This window comes from Thermobia domestica, chromosome 18 (assembly GCF_964235325.1).
Source record: "Thermobia domestica chromosome 18, izTheDome1.hap1.1, whole genome shotgun sequence".
NCBI classification, from domain to species: domain Eukaryota; kingdom Metazoa; phylum Arthropoda; class Insecta; order Zygentoma; family Lepismatidae; genus Thermobia; species Thermobia domestica.
Window position 1 is genome coordinate 21,832,056 of NC_137471.1, and position 23,004 is coordinate 21,855,059.

General features: G+C 39.1%; 1 protein-coding gene across 5 annotated transcripts in view; it reads right to left on the reverse strand.

Annotated features, from left to right (window-relative positions):
• Positions 1 to 503: 503 nt before the first annotated feature.
• The window catches only part of LOC145675877 (chitooligosaccharidolytic beta-N-acetylglucosaminidase-like), a 193,871-nt gene continuing 171,370 nt past the window's right edge, over positions 504 to 23,004 (reverse strand). For 3 of the 5 annotated variants that reach the window (XM_081746663.1, XM_081746667.1, XM_081746666.1), the window contains 2 exons: positions 19,489 to 19,554; positions 504 to 3,124 (listed from right to left, as the gene is read on the reverse strand). In XM_081746663.1, the coding sequence (XP_081602789.1) occupies positions 1,351 to 3,124; positions 19,489 to 19,554 (1,840 nt within the window). In that variant the 3' untranslated portion in view covers positions 504 to 1,350. Of the gene's footprint in view, positions 3,125 to 9,681; positions 9,700 to 19,488; positions 19,555 to 23,004 lie in introns of all 5 variants that reach the window. The other 2 variants (XM_081746664.1, XM_081746665.1) reach the window with 2 other exon arrangements.

A 23,004-nucleotide genomic window follows, 5' to 3' on the forward strand; every position in this document is an offset into this window, starting at 1 on the left:
TGCATATTGAAGCTTTTCTAGGATTTCCACCAGAAAGCAGTTTCTTGCGGGCAGAAAAAAAGAATTTCAATTTGATGGTTCACCAGGTCTAGATTCATAATAGATACTCTTGTGAGGAATAATATATCGCAGAACCGAGAATAGTTCCTGTCCGTTATGAAGAGGTTATTGAAACATCTGGGGAAAAAAAAGGACTGTCCGCGTCCGTATCTGAGAGTGTCCGTAAAAGGGAGGGTTTTGTTCCATAAGGGAACATATATTTTTGCCAGGACAAAAAAAAAGTGTCTGTATTATAGAGGCGTCCGTTATTGAGAGGTGTCCGTTAAGGGAGATTTCGCTGTATCAATTTGGAGGTCTACTGGACCCCTGCGCGAGTACTGGTGTCACAAAAAAGGGCGCGAGTATTTACAGGGTCTTTTTTTAAATACAAAAAATACGCACATATATACCCAACCAGTAATGGATGTAAATTGTTAATTTGAACACACAGACACACATTGATGTTATTGTATTGGTTTATTTCTAAAGAACAAAGGAAAATATAAGTATTTATGTTGGTCAATCAGGCAGAGCGAGAATTTCCCCGAATTTTCACATTTTATCGAGAAAAAAATATATACCTTTTTCTCTTTTTGCTAAATTTACCTACGAAATTTTCCTAGATTAGGGAAATTTCCCTCAAACTACGAACACTTTCCTTTTGAACAATTTGAGTCTGTCCCGGCTAGACTGAAATGTCTGGGAATTATCTATACATGCATTATTTTGCTTTCTATCTTTAATTAAAAAAAAAATAGAAATTATCTCACTATCATACATCTAAATGATTTACTAATGACACAACTTTAATTGCTAAGGTACAAAATTCACATAAAAAAATAAAACATGTTTTTTTTTTTTTCTTGTGCTCAATATGTGTGGCCTATCACGTATCATGGTAGAACGAGGAAAAGAGTCTTTAAAAATATTTCAACAGTCTATAACAGTTAAATAACAATGGCGTTTTCTCTCAAACAAACAAACAAACAACAATTATTATTATTATTACTAATAACTAGAATATCACAGCACAAATTGTTTGCATCTTAAGCCACGTATAAAATGCAAAAGGAATTTTTTTTTTAGTTTGGAACAATAATTTTACATTCAACTAGAAATATCATTAAGTAGCTCTTGGAGCTTTAAGATATTATTATTTTGTCTTTTGGTGGCATTTTATGCCATCGTGTCCTGTCACCATTAATACAGGGTCTTTATTACTGCGATCGTATCACAGACACAACATACAGTTACGAGTATTTTCTACATAAGTTTCCAGCACACTTTTCTGTTGTTTAAATTTTAAAAAAATCACTCACATTGAGTAGGATTTTGGTAACACCATTCAGGATAAACGGGGTCTGCAGCAATACCCCTACTTACAAGTAACTCTCTTTGGTAAGCTATTCGCGTTTGAGCTTCTATTACGCTTGTTCTGAGCGGATTGGTCCATAATCTCTCTGCTAAAGCAGCTCCCCGCGGCCATAATCTACTGTCTAAAGAATTTTCGTCTACTATTTCAGTAAACATGCAAGCTTCACCACCTAACAATAGCTTCTTCGCATCCTTACGTGGAATACCATGTGAGTCTATAATTTCATCAGGTATATTTTCATATACTCGTGCCCAATTTGAATAAGGACTACAGGAACCATCGCTTATCGAGGGTCGCCAAGTACCTGTACCACAATCCAAGTACCAGGCGTCAACATTTGAAAGTATCACCCGATAACCTTTCTCTAGTAGTGATTCTAACACTGTGTCTTTTTTGTTACTCCACATTTGTATCACATAAGTTTCTTTATCGAGATATTCCTTAATATTGTTAGCATCTGTAAGCTGACTTGTCCATAAAACAACAATCGGTTTCTTTCCTCCGTAAGCTCTGACCAGCGAATCAAGCGCGCGTTTCTGGAACATACCCCACATCTTTAACATTTCTTGCGGAAAGTTATTGGCATATAGTTGGTCACGAGGTATTTTAAGAGCACTTAAGATTTCCTCACTTCGACCCCAGCACTCCAAGAAGACTTCGTCCCCACCCATGTGGAAAATGTCACTTTTGAATAACTCATGCCACTCTGTGTAGATGTCTTCTAATATTTTATAAGTGTTATTGTTTACGGGGTTCAATTGTCCACATGGTGGCTGATAACAACTAAGCATCCATGGCTGTTGATTAACACATAGAGATAATTTTCCTTTACCTTCCAACTCGCCCCACTGCCACCCATTCCCTGCATGTGCTGGTGCGTCCAATTCGGGCACTATTCTAATTCCTCGTACAAGCGCGTAATCCACGAGGGACTTTATGTCCTCATGGGTATAAACTTGTTCAGGTGAATAAGCGCCCCATTCGGACATTTGCGGCACTCGTTTCGATTGGAAAGGAAAGCTCTGGGAATCAGTCATGTGCCAATGGAATGTATTTAATTTATTCGCTGCCATTCCGTCAAGAGTTCGTTTAATAGAAGGCACACTGAAATAATTTCTTGATGTGTCCAACATTAGACCGCGGTATGCATACGACGGTTTGTCTGTAATTGATGCTGAATCAGCAATGTAAAGCTTTAGCGATGTATCATCGAATGCTATCAACTGACTAAGCGTTTCTAAACCGTGTCGAGCGCCAAAAAATGTATCCGCGTCTACGTACACAAACACTGCTTGCTGTTCTTGGCGACGAATTTTTAAGCTGTAACTTTCCGAAGTGCTAAGTGTAAGGTAACTGTCCGACTTTAAAACTTTTATATTCACTTTTATTTTAAAATCTTCAGTATAGTCACTAACCCCATCGGATAAATCTATTCGCTTTATGTTTTCCCGAAATATTTTAGTGGCTCTCCCGATTAACGCACGAACTTCTTTGCTGGGAGCCTCTATCTTCACAAACTGAAATGTGTTTAATGAAAATGGAACCATCTTCGTGCCTAGATCCCTGGTTCCGGTTGGCAGCGGCCAAAGAGCTCCTCCGTCGCCACATAAAATCTTGCACTTGCTCAGGCTTTGCTGGTCTCTACTTGTGGCCTTTTCCAGCTTCATACATACGTTACGCTGGCACTCCCACGTCCACATGGAAACGAGCCTGTAAAGAAAAGTACACAAACAAAAGGATTAATCGGAAATTATCTAATACTTCTATAGCAACGATACATAATATATGGATGAATCAAGTGAGTTCGCCATTTCCGGTAGGAATGAGAGTAATGTTCCAAAAGTTACATTATCAGTTTCAAACAATATGACAGTTTTCTTTCGGAAATTTACATGAAAATTACAATCTCCTTTCAATATAATATACACTTGATCAACTTAATGGAAACACCAGGAGTCGGAAATAAGACAAATGTTTTCGTTTTCAACCATCAAGCATTGACCACAGCGGCCGAAATGTTGGTGGTGATGTGTTAGGTGAAACTCCGGATAACATGAGGAGCAGTAAAATGCCAGTGTCCAGTGAACTGAGCAGAGGTCATAGTGTAAAATGGGTGACTTCTCTGATATCCAAAGAGAACAAAACTTTGGTGCTCGTTTATGTAGTGCGTGCGTAACAATCGTAGTTAAGTGTATTGGGTATGTCGCGCGCACGAGAGAGTCTCCAATGTGATGACGGCCTACAAAATCCACAGTAAAATCACATCGGTGAGGAAGAATAGTGGTTGGAAGGCAACTCTCAGTAACGTTACTCAGAACCGACGTGTGACTATGGTGCAACTGACGGAGAAACTCAACACAGAGACACCGACAGACACAGTTCGGCGCGAGTTACGTGACACGGAAATACGGGATCGGGTTTCACGGGCGAAAGCGCTGATAAAGAACCATCATGCTTTAGCACAACACCAACAGTGCAGCAAACGTGCAACATGGATCGCTAATGACTGCGAATGTGTGATGTGATGATCATTCAGTTTTTTCACACCATGGACCTGTTTATGTGTGCTAGGGGCCGAAAGAAGCACAAGATCTCCACTGTCTGTGCGCAATCGTGAAACATGGTGGCGGTCTCTGTGATAATGTGGGGCGCATTACCCTGGTTTTCAGTGGGTGCTGTGCTGACGCTTACCGGTCATATCACTGCCCGTGATTGTCACTAATTTGAGGTATTATGTGCATCTATGGTCCAGATGTTGTTTGTGGGCAATGACACCATATTTTAGGACGCTGGAGCTGTTATGGTGTGGTTTGAATAACAGCGAGATGAAGTTGAACACATCCCCTGGCCGCACGATCTCCGAACTTGAACATAATTGAACAGATGCAGTCCGTTTTGGAGATACGAATATGTCTCCATCTTCTCTGACGGAACTAAGTGGCGCACTGCACAGGGAATTGTCTAATACTCCAGTTGCTACCAGCCATAACCTCTAATGACCCAATTTCACGTAGCATCACAGTTCTGAGGACGAAAGGTGGTCCAACACCATATTAATTTGGTAAGTTGAACTTTTCTTCAGGTGTTTCCATTAAATTGATCGGTATATATAGAGAAATAAAGAACTTAACGCATACTAGTTCCTAAGTGAAGTCTTAACCCGACTACGGTAATTCTCATAACTTTGGAGCTATGGACCTTTAAAGTTATTTTTTTTTTATGTTTTCGGCAGCCTATAACTCCGAAAGGAAGCATTTGTGCACCCAGGTTGATCTATACTTTTTGTCTTACCCTTGGTGTCAGGAATCACCTCCCAAACGTTGTCGGTGTTGCTTTGAAACACTCTGTATAAACCAGCCGGTATTCGCACGGCAAATGCAGGAATTCTAAAAGATTTCCAAATACATATGATCTAAAAATTTAACAGTTAAGCTTGAAGTTAGCAGCATCAGGGGCGTCATTATACACCTCAGCGTCTACAACATCTATGGCGACTAATGGGGGCAACACGGTCATTTTCAAATATTTTGATATGTCACATCCCCCCTTCCACCTTCCCTCGTAAAAACCGTTCGGATTATTGTTCTCGCTACATTAACCTATATTTTGGAGGGTGAATATTCTGGTACTAATTCTGATTTACGAATGGCAACACTGAAAATTACTTTGCTGGATTATTTATTACTTGCCGTTGGTTGTCTTTACATGAAATATTCTAAGAATATTGCAAATTTCTACGTATTTCAACTTTGTTATTTTTGACACATGAACATATATTCTTTTTTATTTTATAATTAATACGTGAAAATGTTAATATGTATAGAAAACTTCACAGGTCATCCTCCGAGTCCAAGGGTTCTTTATCAGTGTCTGTAAAAATCATTATTATCACAGATCTCTTCATCACCACTACATTTACACATTTCTGTGCTCTGGTAAAGTCCGTGTTTTACACATGCGATTTACAACACAAGGTCCTTTCCCACAACCACAACAAACTAGTATCAGTAACCATTCTGGTTCACGTGGCATCGAACTCATCATAGGAAAATACTTGTTTCCAGATTTCTCAAATCCAAACTGTGATGGTTCTGGGAGGTTTGAGTGTTGCTTATCAGCATTGCGCCACCCCCACTTAAAATACGTGGTGTCAAGGAGGATTTTGTTGGAGGTAAATTTTCACTTTGCACATCTTTTCTTGAAAATATCCACCAGTGAATACCTATATCTGATATTTTTTTCCTGGTAAGTAAACTTGGCAAATGAATTGCTCGACTAGTTGCTCATCTTCTAATTTAAATTCTTCTAGAGATCCAAGTAATGCCAAAGACTGAAGAACTTCTTTCTTTGCTGTTTTGAGAGCTTTCCAAATATATATATATATATATATATATATATATATATATATATATATATATATATATATATATATATATAGTTTGCCTCTATTCTTGAAGGACCCGGTAATATCACTGCCTGAAAGTGCATGAAGAGCTAAACAATGCCTGAACTTTTGTCGGCCCTATACTGGAATAAACGAGATTGACATCGTTTATTAGCACCAAATCTGATGACAAACATAGTGCCTTTTGGAAAATGTGACCGCCACTTGAATATATGTGCAGGGTAGTAGAATGACGTAAGATGTACAGCTCACAGGTGACGAGAAGAACCCTAGCAGAAATAGTGTGACGTAGGTATATGGGCTCTCCCACTTTCCGCACGGGGGTTTCAAATGACACCACGGAATAGCACACAGATAACTACCCGGAGTAGCAGACGACATTTAAGTATAGACCACACCTCAAAAACCGAAAATGGACTTGACTGTGTCGTTGACCTTTCCCCGCTTCCCTGTTTTAGGGTTCTTCTCGTCATCTGTAAGCTGTACAATGAATGTAGAATAATTTTGGTATCAGATTCTTTCATTCCTTCAACTAGTTATCAGTTTTTTGTTTAATCATTTGTGCATGCAATATGCCTTTATTTGCGAGATATGATGTTAGTGCATCCTTAGTTTTGAATGAGATAAGAGAAATCTTATTGGAAATCTTTGGGTACTGGTAGAGTCTGTAATTTTGTACTCAACAGGCATTTCTTTCTCCTCTCTTGTTTTCCTCGGAGGGTTCTTGAGTGAATCTTCTAGGTAAGTACCTGGTAAAATTGAAACACCCTGTATATTTCACTAGATCAGTTTCAAGATTTGTAGGGCAAAACAACCTTAAATTTGTAGGGTCTTAAATGGTTACCCACCAAATTTGGTGTAACTCGGTAGAATAAGGGGTGAGAAAAAGCCCAAAAAAGGGGGCGAAAAGCCATTCAAAATTTGCTCATTGTCAGAAATTATCCTTTCACATTGCTCACTTCGCTCTTCTTAATTGTACTGCACCTCGCTTTTCTACTGTTTATTACAAAATAAATACAAATATTATTTAAAACGTGGTTACACAGGAAACAAGACAACATGGTAAGTCACCAATTACCGTTCAGTTCATTTTTCTAATTTCTTCCTTAACCTAGATATTTGGCTAATTCATATTCTGGCCACACTGTAATTTCTATGGACGGTAGCATAGAAAATTCTTTTTGATTCGTATTTTTGGGTATAGAACAACATTATCTATTATTATGGCAAGTTACATTTCATTATCTCTTTTTCACTTACGGAAAATGGGCAAAAGAAAAATGGTTATCTTTTGGATCATTTTTAGTTGTCTGCACCTTGAGGATGTTAATCAGAAGAAAAATTCTTTGCTAGTTTTCTTTAAGGAAAAATCAAGAAGTTCTAATTTAAAGCTATTCGTTGAATTTTACAATTTTTTTTCATTTTTTTAACATTACAGAAAATACTGTTATAGCACATTATCACAGTTTTGCTACAAAACTTTGTAGCACCTACGCCTACTACACCTAAAACTGCCCTTGTGCGAGATTTTCTTCTGATAGTCCATCGACTGCAACGGCAGTAAGTAGACCGTGTCATCACTATCTTCTGGGTGTCGGAAATTACTTAAAATAAATGAGCGTTCCGAAACAGCACCTAAGCCAACGCGTTGGCAAGTGCTGCACTGGAGCACCCTCACCCGTACCCCAACTTCTGTAGTTATTTTGCCCAATGGGCTGCGCTCCCACTGTCAAGCGGATTGAAACCAGGTCAATAAAAACAAGTTCTGATGTTCTAAACCTATTTAGGTTGGATTTTAGGATTTAGATTGAGATCTCTACGCTTTCGGTATCTAAGGCCATTTAGAGCCCATCACGTATGAGGGATAACGCCCCTCGGCGATCACACTATCCGGGAAAGGGAAAGAAAAAGGGATTGGGGAAGGAAGGAAGCGGCCTGGGACCTATAAGTTAGGTATCATCCCGGCATATGCTTGGGTGTGAATAAGGAAAAATCCCATTCAGAATGGCTGACCTGATAAAACTTTTTATACTTTTTCGACCGAGTGCTCCCACCAGGAACCGAACCCGGGACCGTTCGCACGCCTATGTAGGTTGGCCAAACCTGTTAGGTAATTGGCAGACAAAATCGCGTACGAATCGCCGAGATCTAATCAGACGTAGTTTGAGGGAAATATCCCAAATGTACGATGGATGAGAAAGGGCTTGACTTATGGAGAACGTCCTTTGAGCGATACTTACTCGCGGATTGTCGTGTAATGCAACAAGAGGACATAATGTCTTTTGAAAATTTCTCAATGCTTGTGACAAAGTTCACGATGTATTTCACGACGTTCGATACTATAAAGATCCGTACTTATCGTTCCGCAGCGACGAGAAACACAGGATGGTTCTACTCCACTTTGCCTCACCATATCAGCAACGGCATCTTCCAAGGTTTTGGAAACCGTTCTGGATTTTGATCAAGATCCAACCACTCTCCTGACCCTTTACGATTGTCGTACCTTAATGCATTTTTCATCAAAAGTAACAATACAATGCAGGGAGCTTTCTCAGTTATTCCTTACAGTCACAGAACTGCACACCTTCAAATGACGACCATTGTTGTTGTTTGGTGGCGCACCTATGACTCCAACTTTTTACCTCACTGATTGCATAAAGCAGCCGAACAACAGTGCTATCCTATATATGCAGGGTCGGCCCTAGGCAATTTGCCGTCCCTCTTTCTCCGCAAAGAACAAATCGTAAAAGATACGATTTTAAGTATGTTACCCCATCTCGAAGAACGAAGGAAAGGGGAAAGTGCATTTGCACTCAAAAGGACATAAACACTACAAATACAATCTCGCTGTGTGTGAGTTTTCTCATTTCTTTAAATAATAATCTATTTATATTAGTGAAAGATAAAGTAAACACGCCTACAGAAGAGAGATAGCTTCAATCTCAATATATCAGTTTGCAATTTCAGTGCAATTAGCTCTTTTACCTTTATTTCTTGATTTTCCTTCTACATCTCTTAAAAAATATTAAAAAACTTCCACCTTCAATGATATGGAACTTGTTTGTGAGAAAGACTAGTTTTCAGATCAAAATTGTGATAACTAACTAAATGGAACATGTGTTCGCTACCGTTCGAGAATTGAGTTCTTGTATTTGACAACAATCAAGCAATTCATGCTGGGTTTTATTTGATCATTTGTTTTAACACTGTCCATGTGACCTTAAAATAATGCGACCTCAACATGATTTATGAATGTAGTATTCAAATAGAAGGTCAACTTAGTAAATAGAACTACCATCATCATGAAGTCTATTTCCAACAAGAAATATTTATTTTAAATAATATAGTTATGACAGATTTTTCCGCCTCTCGAAACTAACTGCTTCATGCAAATCAGACCCGTATCCAGGGGGGTCTAGGAGGACGGCCCCCCTAAATTTTTACTGGCCCGCTCTAAAATTTTCACAGTAGGCTTGCAAATGAACTATAATATGGTGATGAACTACAATATTTTTGGATCGGGCCCCCCTACATTTTCGGGCTGGTTACGAGCCTGATGCAAATACATGTGTTGCACATACGGTAGAGCCGGCCCTGTATACGTATATGCCTACCTACTAAATATATTGCAAGCATTATTATAATTTTGTATGCAAATTTTGCAGATGTAAACCTAACCTAGGAATTTGATTTCGACATTCTCTTATTTTTACGTTCTACGATATTCTGATATATATTTTCATTTTACTAAGCGAATGCAAGAAAAATAATTATTTATAATAGTTATCCGATATTACAATCACTTTCTACTATCAGACAATGATAATGTAACAGGTTTTCTGCGAGTTTATCAGTTACTTACCTTATCGTAGAAATTGTCCTAAAGAAAAAACAATGTGTTGTTAGTAGTCTATTTTTTATCTACAGAAATAAGGTGAACAACTATGATTTTTTTAAATAGTGGTTTATGTTTATGTATTTCGTGAACGGGAAGATAAGTTCTGAATTTGGTTAACTAGAGCATCTGATTGGCATAAATTGGCAAGAAGCACCAAGAGACACCGATTACTTGAAAACGTGAACAGTAGGGGCTACAGCAAAAACATTGATGGAAGTTTGAAAACTAAAAGACATTTGATTTTGTACAGTTAATGGCGGACTTACGATTGACCACCTGCACTTACTACCGTTCGTAAACATTTGGCTGAGTGATAAGGGCACTGATCCTGGAGGGCCCGGAGCTCCCAATGCTCATGTGGGCCCCATATATTTTTTATTTTTATATGCATTGTTATATGTATTTTTTAATGAATATACAATATTTGGCATAATTTGAATTCAGTTTGTCTTCAAAATCGTCATACGTATATGCTTTCTTAGACCCTTCTCTGAAACCAAACGCGCACCCGAATGCCCCTTCCTCCCCAAGTTACAGAGAAAAATCTGCCCTTTCTGAGTAGTTATTATTACCAACGATCTATATGAAAACTAAAAGACATTTGATTTTGTACAGTTAATGGCGGACTTACGATTGACCACCTGCACTTACTACCGTTCGTAAACGTTTGGCTGAGTGATAAGGGCACTGATCCTGGAGGGCCCGGAGCTCCCAATGCTCATGTGGGCCCCATATATTTTTTTATTTTTATATGCATTGTTATATGTATTTTTTAATGAATATACAATATTTGGCATAATTTGAATTCAGTTTGTCTTCAAAATCGTCATACGTATATGCTTTCTTAGACCCTTCTCTGAAACCAAACGCGCACCCGAATGCCCCTTCCTCCCCAAGTTACAGAGAAAAATCTGCCCTTTCTGAGTAGTTATTATTACCAACGGTCTATAAAAGTAATAAATAAAGAATAATAAAAACATAATAATAGTACAAATATGTAACTAGTTTCGAAATGTAAACAATTTTGCACAGTCCGCAGCAAAACTACGCTTAACAGGGCAGGGAATCAACGTCTAAGTGGTATGAATCACGTCAGGAGATACCTCGGCGTCCTCCCTTGCACACTTATTTTGGAGCAAAAGACTTCGTCGTTTCACAAGAAACTTGCATGCTCATGTTGCAGGTTTTTTGCTGCGGACTGTACATACGTAGACAGTGTTTGAATTTAACCTCATGCAAATTGTAAAATTATGAATCCAAAATAATAATAATAATAATAATAATAATAATAATAATAATAATAATAATAATAATAATAATAATAATAATAATAATAATAATAATAAACTATTTAAAACGAAAGATTAAAACAAAGTGTAATATGACTAATGAAAAAGTAATTAAAATTACTTTTAGAATTAGAATGACTAAAAGTAATTAGCGAAACTAAGGCTATCTTGGTCAAAATTGGTACGAAATTTGGTCGTGCGAACACTTACTAATTGGTATGAGTTAAAAAAAAAATAAATGATCTTCTTAGACAGTTTTCCATACAAATAGAAAGGAAGTAATGTAATCGCCTGTATGAACAACTATTAATATGTTTAATTCGTGAGAATTCGTACAATCAAATTTTGTACGAATTTTGATCTAGTGTAACCGCAGCCTAAATAGTCGGCCAACGATTGGGCAACATGGTATTTTATACTACTGTATTGTATAATAGACTACAAAATGATCGACTCTCGGCCGAGCAGTTATAAATCGAAGTAAGTTGTAAGTCGCCGACTAACTACAAGTACAGTATATACGAAATAAATGTTCGCTCTTATTCAAAAAAATCATGACCATTGCAACGAAGATGTTCAAAAAAATAGAAAGGAAAAAAATAATTGCATGGGTCATTTGGCAATAAGAGACATTGAACTTTCATGCATTCACTATAGAGGTCAGGTGTTCTTGAGTAATTGATAGTAGTTCTAGTTTATGCTGCCATCTAGTGAAATTAACATTAAATAATGTAACCGATTACTCGGCGTATTCAGTGTTGAATTCAGACATTTTCACCCGGGGGGCAATGTCAACTCCTCGGGGGGAGGGTTGTTTTTCTGTATTTTTGCAAGAAAGCAGTATATTTAACAATTCCATTCACATGCACATCTTACCTAATATTGAGACTAATTGCTGATAAATATTCAATGTGAAATTATAATTTTAAAAAAACAATCGTTTGATTTCATTTAAAGCATTAAATAAAGACTGGCAAAAATATTTTACACTAAACTTTAACTGCTATTTACAGTAGCTATTTTTGTTATTATTTCCTATATTCAGTAGTTACTGTTTGTTACTAATGTAGAAGTTTTTAAAAAGATTTAAATTAACTCAAATATTTTTTGTCTTAAAACAAACACACACAGAAATATCTCAAAAAAAAAAAAAAAAAAAAGTTATCATTCTTTCTCACACTTCTGATTCTAAATCAAGCATATTAGCCTTGGTTTCTTCACTGCACACACATCAATAGTTTAGTTTACGAAATCTTCAGTAGGATTAGTGCCGTGTCGTGGAAAATCAGCGCTTGGCGCCAGAGTATACGACGGCACCCCCGTATATATGAGTGAGGTCGACAGACCAGCCGCGAAAGGTGAGAAAATTTTAAAAAGTAAACCATGCTTTTCCTTGATTTTGAGCACTTTTCATTACTTTTTTCCTTTCATTTTATATAATATGTGCACATGTGTTTTATTCCTCTGTTCTTCTTTCCTTCTTTTATTTTCTTTTTCCCTCCCGAATTTTGCACCCCTTACTTCGGCGCCCGGGGCCATCGCCCCGCTTGCCCCTCCCCCATGGCACGGCTCTGAGCAGGATCTTCATCACCTTCAATAGCAATCTTTCACTTATATACTACTATCATATTGATAAATTCTATATAAGTCTCTAATCCAGGAGGGATAACTGTTCCTCCCTGATCCCTCTAAATGACGCCCTCTGAATCTCTCCGTTTAACTGAATTATTTTTAATTAAAGAAAGGTGTGTTTACTTTAACGATCGTAAAACACATTTACGTCTGTTACTTCCGATGCGAGAAATGGGATTTAGATGCCCTATTTCAAATAATGCAAGAACTGTACATTTTCAAGGAATGAAGTCTGTTGACATCAGAGATCATATGGAATGATCGAAAGATTTTCCCTATCTTTTCTTTCCTATCTCAATCTGTGCTAATGCTACCTATTAACATACAATAGATATATAGGGCGAGAGTATAGTATCTACTAAAATACAAACCTTTCTTCAACAGTTGACAGTTTTATGTTCTGCCAAACTCGGTCATAGTGTTAAGAAACACAGGTTTTATTGACTATTTGGTATTCTATCTTGGATGTTACATGTTTAATATTTATATAGAGTGGGAATGCGTTATTTATATGTATATTGAGAGATTGGATTTCGTCTGCACGTGCACGGAAAGACAAGCGAATAATTGGGTGAGGTAATTTCTACATTTTGTGACTGAAATTTTTTGAGTTTCTCCGCGGGGGAATGAATTTTCTTCGGGGGGAGATTCCCCCCGGGCTACCCCCTGAATTCAACCCTGGGCGTATTGCAAAAAGGTAAATCTATCGTTTCAAGACGTACCCACCAGCGCCGTAGTCTGACATTCCGACAGAGCAAATTCTAATACGTTGGTTCTAAACAAATAAATCAATTGATGAAAGCAAATCAACTTTGATTTAATTCGTAGTATTTCATGTCTCGGATCCCCCTATTACGAAATCCTGCGAATGACCGTTGAAGGATTGTGAGAATTCGCTGCTAGGATATAAGAACAACAGGTAGCAGCACTGCTACTCATGTAACTCTTGTCAGACAGTTCATAGGCTTACAAAACTACTTTCGTGGCCGATTACAGGAGAACATGTTACGATATTCGTTAGTTGGCAAAAATGTCAAATATACTGTGCAAAGCTTTGTTTATTGCAAACAATAAAATCCAATTAAAATTTTGACTGACAATTACTAGTTACTACTGATATGCTCGGAAGGCCATCTCTTTGGTATTGAACTGGCCACCTGGAATCTCTAACCAGGTAAAAAAATAGGGTATCCGTAGCTGGCGGAGAAAAATAAACGAGTCATTTGGTGTTTCCATCCCCATTGTTTGAATTTTAATCGCGATCTTCTGTATACGGTTGGATTACTTGCCTCCTCGAGGTCCAAGGAAACAACCGTCGAATTGATTATAAGCCTCCACGGAGGCAAACAAACTAAATTGATCCTAATAGTTGACGACCCTTGCTATTGTTTTTGGCTTCTCGATTTATTTGATACTCTCCTCTTCGGAGGCTGAGATCCTCTCCTCCTGGACACAGTTGACGACCTTGGCATACCTATCGGCTAACGAATTCCTTTTGTGTTTTCCTAACACAGTACCATGGCTTCTCCTACACAACCCTCATATCAGCATTGCGGATTACCACAGATCATCCCAGGTCCATCTGACGCTGCTGCTCTTGACAGGCAACGCAGGGAAAGCCACAAACGTGCTCAAGGCAATAGTCGATCTCCATCTGGATCCCGATCTCGCTCACGTTCGCCAGCTGTTTCACGACAAACTCTGTCCAAGCCATCAAAGAAAGCACACACCATTAGCGATTCTGAATCTGAACTTCAGATAGATCTAGGAGACGACCGGCAATTTCCCCCATTACAACCACCGCAACGTCCACCGGTATACAGCTTTCTCCTTCAACAGTTTGATCCTAAATTCGCCAATCTCAAGATTCTGCTCCAGCAATTCTGTAAGTACGTACCTCGTACGTCAATGTCGGAGCTAATACCTACTCGCAATGGCATCATCATCAAATCCACAGATGAGAAACTGGCCTATAAAATTCTGAACCGCTGCAGCTATGAAGTCTTTGGCAAAACAGCCACTATGACAAAATTAACCGACAAAAGAGCCAAACAACCACCACCACCACGGAAATCGCCTACCTTGTCTGTAGTTATACGTGGTGTGGACCCGTCGATTACAGACGAAGAGGTTGCCGAAGAGCTCAAACAGGAAGGCCATGTCATTACGAAATGCATCTGCATTAAGAACAATATGGGCCCGACATATATGATGCGTGTTCTTACTTCGCACCAAGAAACTATCGATGAACTTCTAACTTCAGGGGCATTTATCTTCAAACGTCGACACCGGGTCGAGGCATGTCGCACTCCACAACCTCTCCCGCTCCGATGCAAAAAGTGTCAAAAATATAATTCGCATCCAACATCAAAATGTCCCAATCAACAAACGTGTGGCTTTTGCTCCGGATCTCACTTCACTAAGGTCTGTCCAAATACCCACCAACCTCCTAAATGTACCACATGTCCTGAACAACACCCAACGTTCAGTTACAAATGCAAAGCCAGGCCACCAGTGGACGAGACTAAACCTGAACTTGTGGTGCCTATCAGAACGCCCGAAACTAAATCTGAATCTCCGCCTATCACTTCAGTATATCAACCTATCACGATCGAACAACTTCTTGCATTTTTCACCGTAGCTCTGCAAAACATTCATCCATTTCAAAAACAATATGTACTCCAACAAATCCAACTTGCAGCTCAAGCAACTCTTAACGTCACATTAAATGCTATATATTCAGGTCCGTATGCTTATATCCATGCTACTGCGGTTCCACCTAGCTCTTAAACACCTCACTTACTGTATACCGATCATTATGGCTTTAATATTTCTGTTTCTGAATATCCGGTCTCTTCAATCACATAAACCACTGTTTGAACAACTACTACTAGAAGAACAAGTCAATGCATTTCTCCTTAACGAAACTCATCTCAAGCCTAAACAAAGCTGCAAATTTTCACGATACACACCGCTCAGACATGACACAACCATACCCATGTGCCGTGCAAATGGCGGAGTCGCCCTTGGGTTTTCTCCATCAATCGCCTATCGCCAACATTTACTGTCAATACCAAACATCCCGGAATAAATCATTACCACTCTATACTACAAAGATATATATGTCACTTTGGCTACCATTTACATCCGCCCTGGTCATGCCATACCTCTAAAATTTTTTCAGTATATCTCAGACACGTTCCGCACCTATATCATTATGGCAGACATAAATTTTCACAGTCGAACAGCCCGCCAAAAGGAAGAATTTCTAGATTTCATTGCAACCGAAGCATCCGGCATATTCCATATCCTGCCTCATTCTACCCGACCGATCTCGGATACCACTCCAGACGTTGTCATTACTTCAGCCAGTATCTCTGCACGGTGTACTCTCACAGTACTCGATCCGCTTGGTAGTGATCATGTTCCCGTTAAATTATCACTCACTTCTTCACACCGTCCAGCACCCCACTTACCTCCTGTCACTCATACCACGTTGCGCTTCGACAAAGCCGACTGGCCAGGATATCAAAATTACCTCAGTAGCATTTTTGCAAACTCAACTTTATCAGAAACGGAGGAAGATCTTCATAACTCTTTGGATAGAATAACTACAGCACTCCAAGACGCTACCAGCCGTTTTATACCGACTAGTACATCCCATAGTTATCACCCAACGCTCCCACCCCATTATTTACCACTTATCAGACGTTCACGATCGCTCTACAAAGATTACAAACGTACAGGAAATCTAGAGTCATTGCACTTACATCGTCAATTTCAACGCACAGTTCACAATTATGTTAAAGCATATAAACTCCGTCAATGGATAAAAGCTTGCAATAATTTGGCAGACGATGCACACCCATCCAGATACTGGAACCGTTTCAACATGCTCACTGGTCGCAAGACCCACACTACCTATCCTCTTCTAGAGAATGAAAATCCTCTTCACACAGATAAAGAAAAAGCAGACGCCTTCGCAACCTATCTACAATCTATTTTCCCTCCGTCTAAAGTAGCCATTCCTCGCAGGCATCCCACACATACCTTTAACATAAATTCACCAGAACTTCAACCCAGCACATCTCATGTTTTACCCGAACATCCTCTTACTACGCCTATCACTGTAACAGATATAAACTCCGTCACGGCTCGCAAACGCAATACTGCCCCTGGTCTGGACTCAATCACTTATCGTCATGTCAAAGAAGCGCCTCTCGCCTTACTACACCTTTTAGCAACTATATTTACGTTTATTCTCCGCACAGGTTATCTTCCCCCTCAGTGGAAGACTTCCAAAACACTCATGTTTGCTAAACCACACAAACCACTAAATTCCGTATCATCTTACAGGCCCATACAATTAACTCCGACTTTCAGCAAATATTGGAACGCATCCTTGTCAAAAGACTTCACACTCACTTAACAGCGAAAGAATTGCTACCTTTACATCAAGCTGGTTTCCGACCAGGATATAGTATTAACGATCAGTTACTTCGCCTCACCAACATGATCACTAATCATTACAATTCTTCCAAGCCTGTCTGTTTAGTTTTATTCGATCTCGAAAAGGCATTTGATAAAGTATGGCACCTGGGACTTTTATTCAAGCTTCTGTTTTTCCGTCTTCCAATCACGTACATCCGCTTCATTTTTAATTTTCTTTCAAACCGCCTGGCTTACATTTACATCAATGGCAGTGTCTCTTATCCTGTTTTTCTTCATAGCGGCGTTCCGCAAGGCTCTGCCTTGTCCCCACTGCTGTATCTGCTTTATGTCGCTGACATGCCGTCCTTACCGCAAAATATTCATACATTTCAGTACGCCGATGACACGGCTTTCCTGGCGTTAACAAAGACTATCTCTCAAATAAACACTGCGATGAATGAAGCTATCCGTCGCTTTAGCGATTGGTGTCGGACGTGGCGCTTAACAATAAACGCTACGAAAACTCAGGCCATAGTCTTTATTCCACCGAAACGTCGATCACGAGTTCATCGAAACCCAGCTCGTCTTGCCCTTACCGTCAATGATGCTGCCATACAGCACTCAAAGACAGTGAAATACTTGGGTATAACATTTGATCATCATCTTACATGGCGTCCACACCTCGCTACCGTAGTAAGCAAAGCCAAAAATAGATTAAATTTACTTAAATATCTCATAGGTACAACGTGGGGTCTCCATTCTTCTACGCTCATCAACACCTACAAGGTCTTCCTCCGTCCCGTACTTACATATGGTTTTACCTCCTGGATATCAGCAAGCGCAAAACATTACGAAAAGCTGTTAATAATGGAACGACATGCTCTCCGCCTAGCCTACCGCATTAAATTACCAAGTCCAACCCGTGAATTGTACGACCGCATCACATTTCCTCACCTACTTTATCATATTGAAGCTCTTCGTATTAAATATATAACTCAACGGTATGACAGCGAACACGCTTTATTTTTTGAAACCGTTTACAGCGACGCTCCCTACACTCACAGCCATCACCACACGTCTACACCTCTCTCACTGCTTTTCGCATTATATAAATATACCGTACCTCCAAATCATCCGGACTATAACATCATCAGTATCCTCAGCACATCACACGTACCGGCCCATATCTCACCTTCATATCATGCACAGTAAACCCGCTTGTTACTAACAGGACCTCCTCACGTATAATAAAATAAATAAAACTTATGGCGGTTTAATACAGTTCATAAATGTCTCTTTGCCCAACAGAAAATATTTTTTTCCGACACAAATATGTTAAATCTCTTTCCCAAATAGAGGGTGTAGCCATAGCTAGCTAACTTTAAAAAAAAACTTTGGTATTAACATACAAGTAACGCGCTAAAGTAGTATTTATTCTGAGTTTTAATCATGTATTTGGTATGGAACTTTCAGGGTATAAATACCAATACAACACGTTGTTAACAAAATTGAGAGTAGAGAATTAAAGGCGGGAGCATGCGTGCTTAAGGGCGGCACTAGCGGTTCAGATGAGGAGAAACGGCGGGTTCCGCATTATTACCGCCATGGCAGTAAAATTGCGGCATTCGTGTAATTTCGTAACGGTACCGTTGTCATCGGCCAGCCAAATTTTTGATGGTAGGCCGCCGCGGTTCGCAGTCGATCCAACTATGTCTTGTACAGGGATATTCAGTGTTACAAACTGAGAACATCACACAGTGTCACAAACATTCGCAAACGTGCAAATTTTGGATGCCTCCATTACAGCAATAGTGGAAATGAGATGAACGTGTTAATGGACATCGTAAGTACCTTAAGGTTTTTCTACGTGACTGTGACACAAAGGTGTGCCACTAAGATCTAGATTCTAAGGGCGGTATTCAGAGAGAATTCGTTAATCGAAGGTTAGTCGGAGACTAGTTAGTAAGCATACTAACTCTTTACTAAGGAAGGTGCACTTTTTGGTATTCCGAGTCTACTTTTAGTACAACTAAAATGATGATTTGGGTATGATTAACTTATAGAACCCCAATGCATCGGCGAGTAAAATAAATGTGGCAACTACGGAAAAGTAGATGAGCGCATGCGTAGTCTGTAAAAATGAAAATATACGAAATACGAAATATTGTGTCGCACGCTAAATCGTGGGTAAAAGATTAGACTCTGCTGTAGATTAATTAGTCACATGTGATTAACTTCGTCCAATACTACGTCCTAATCAGAGACTCTGAATACAATTTTGATAACCATCCGTTAGTCAACCCCGTAGTAAGGTGTTAATCAGACGTCAAAACTACTCTGCATAAGGCCCTAAAAATCTAACTACAATTAGACTAAAAATTACAAACAGCACCGCTACAATTAGAAAAATCATTCTTACTTAGGCTTTCTTTGATACGTATTGTTATAGATTGGAGATTGAAGGACCACGCTGAAAACTTCTGATCTGTAATCATAAAAGACGAAATGGTTTTGTCGTCATAGTGAACCACTAACCTAAGTATTAAGGTAAATTATACATTATAATTATATGTGTATCTATTGGCAGTCCAGAAATATTGAAAGCTCACATATTAAGATAAACCTAGCTCTTTGCTACTAATTTACTTCACTATTCTTTTGTAACGTCTTAATATATTTCAACAAATCCTTTCGATAACGTTGAGCGAATAAAGTAATTTATAATTTTGGGGTCTTGCTTTGGTGTCAAACTCAACACTGCGTTGAACTTCGTATCATTTATCAGAGTTATTTTCTGTTGTATCCCATATGGTTTTGTTCACAATCCACCGATACGTGTTTTTATTTACAAACATCAACCGTGTGCGCCTTACTACGGATTACTATAGCTGTAGACAACAGGGACATCAACTACCCCATTGGTCATGCGACAACGAAGGACCTCCAGCGCCACTGCTGCACTGGAACATCTATATATATTCTCTTGGGCTGTGATAAGTATGCATCAGTCCCCGGCTGGTCATATCCCCTTCCTTAGCGTGCAATGGAGCTTCGGAAGTACCTTAACTAACCCAAGCCTTTAGCTTGCAGTGGAGCTTCGGAAGTACCTTAACTTACCCAAGCCTCTAGCTTGCAATGGAGCTTCGAAAGTACCTTAACTAACTCAAGCCCTTTAGCTTGCAGTGGAGTTCTAGGCCTCTTTTCCCTCCTGGCTTGCACTGGAGCCGTGTGGAGACCTTTACCTCTTTCTTTGCTTGTAGTGGAGCATTGAAGAGATTCCTTATCACAATACCCGATTAGCTTGCAATGGAACTTTCCCGGGACTTTAACCCCTCACTGCTTGCAGTGGAGCATTGAGTGTCCTACTCCTGGACACCTACTTTTATCCAAACATTAGAGAACTTGTACTTGTTTGTATCATACTATTTTAGAATAGAATTTTATGACAAAATCTTGTAGTGGGAGAAAATGATTCCGGACGATGGTTTGTTCTACTAATGCTCTATCTAGACCTGCATATGCTGAACTTTACAATACACTCAAAAACTGTACTACCGGTTTTAATCTGTTCCATATATTAATTAATCCTTTTAAAATGCATGCATAAATAATATCGTTTTAAAACGATTAGAGATCCTAATTATCCATTTAGATTAATTAATAAATAACTGTCTATTATTTACTTATTTGCGTTGATTTAAGTAATCGAAACTTAATAACACTTTAGCCTACCTTTAGTAAAATTTCTGTGCTATCTTAGTTTACGGATACATACAGTACATTCATGTAATATGTACTTCTTCCATTCTAGTAGCTTATGTGCGAGGAACCCATTACTGAATACCCTGGGTGCACGGGGCGCGGTGGCTCAGTGGTAGAGCGTTCACCTCTGTTGCTTGGGGTCCCGGGTTCGATCCCAGCCCCCTCCAAGTGAACTTTGTAGTAGACAAACACCGTGTGTGGGGGTTTCCTCGGGGTTCTCCCACTTTCTTCATTCCACAATTTCATTCATTACTCATCATCACCTTCTCCTTTAGCCTAACCGGCGTAATCGTGGGACGTAAAACTCAAAGATTTCATTTCATTTATTTTTTCGGAAACTGAATTCATAATATAAAAGGCCATTTCGCTATGTCTTGCTCTTTTCTTCTATTGCAATAAAGGATACTGGAAATAGTTAATTTGGACCACTTTAGAAATCAATAGATGGATAAGGAAGGAGATAAAATTTCCTCTTGAGAAGCTCAATTGATTGCAAAAAGTATATCTCTTTATCTTCTACCGTTTTTGCTCTACGGAAATCAGTATTGAAAGCGGATGTAGTAATAAATTTCAACCACTTCTGGTTTTGGTAGAGTGTTGCGTGTTGTGATGGTATGTACTCTTGACATCCTGAATTGATTTCAGGAGATCGCTTGTATTGTTCTATGGCGGTAAATATTAAAACCCGTAATTCATTAATTTGAGTTGAGTCTTTAAGTTTTACATCCCACGTGTATGTCGGCTGGGTTAAAGGTGACAGTGATGATGAGAAATGGATGATATGGTGAAATGAAAAAAAGTGGGAGGAAACGGAAAAATTCCGAGGAAACCCATGCACACGGTGTTTGTCCACCACAAAGATAATTTGGCTTGTGCTGGAATAGAGCCAGGGACCCCAAGCACCAAATGTCCTCTACCACTTTTTCTTTTAAAGTTATCTGACTCACTAGTGTAAGGTGTGTCCGAAGAGAGCAGGCACGTCAGCGACGGTGGATATACGTGTAAGCGAGGATAGTTTCTCTTGTTTCTCGGTGTCTTACGTGGCAGACAGCTTTATCGTTTACTTATTGCGCAGCTTCATGGCTATAATGTATCATGGCGTCCTTATGGACTATTAAGTGCTTAGAAGCGTACGTGTTGGATTATTATTTATTTATTTTTTTTTTTTTAAGATTACTATATCGCGCCGAGTCGTGAAGCTTAGGCTCTAAACCAATCATAGAAATATTTTGATTGAGCTTCAACACATCGGAAAACTTCGGTACAATTCGTGGAGCCGCTTCCCGAGCGCACACTTGGGGAAACGTCGAACAGCTGAAATTCACCAACAATGTTGCCAAACTTTGAACACATAGTAAACGAGTATATAAAAAAGGGATTTAAAAATTACCAATAATAACACTGCACAACATTAACTACTGTAACAATTCTAAAATGGTAACAATAGCACAAATAGTAATAACGAAAATATAACGCAACTAAAAACAATTAACAAAACGGAACTTGACGCCAATCCGACAACACTGTACTCTCGGGAGATATTTTCCGTGTAGCGTGAGAGAAGACACTGACAAAATTTAATGGGTGGGGGTTGACGACTGGAACACACCCTCGTGTTCTATTGGCTGGTGAAATCGGTAGATCTAGGTCAAGCTTCACGACTCGGCGCGAGTACTATAGTGATGTAAAGGTGAGATACAAATATATTCTGATTACTTATGTATTCCTCCTTTGTAATAAGATCTGACATTTCTCCTGTAAATTTTACAAAATTTGTGCATCCGTAAACTGGGATAGGGCCAAAATTTCTTTTACACAACACATGCCTAAGCACCCCAACTTCTATAAACTTGAGACCCCTCATAATACTCATCTTCTGATCTCTACTATCAAACTCACTTTGCCTACAAGATGACCCCTTACGCACATTCTAAAAGGGGGTTGCCACGTTAGAAGAACTTGTAGCTGTCATAAAAAAATCTTGAAACCCTACCATATTTCACCATGTACACATGGTCTTGAAAGGTTCATAAACCATTTTTTCCATCTTGCAAGTAGCTGAACAGTGTGCAACTTTCTGGGACGTCTTGCTTGCTACCTGCTATCGCCCTCCCGCTGACATAAAAGTTTCGCAGCTTTCGAAACAACGGATTCTTTTGGACAGGGAGGGGAC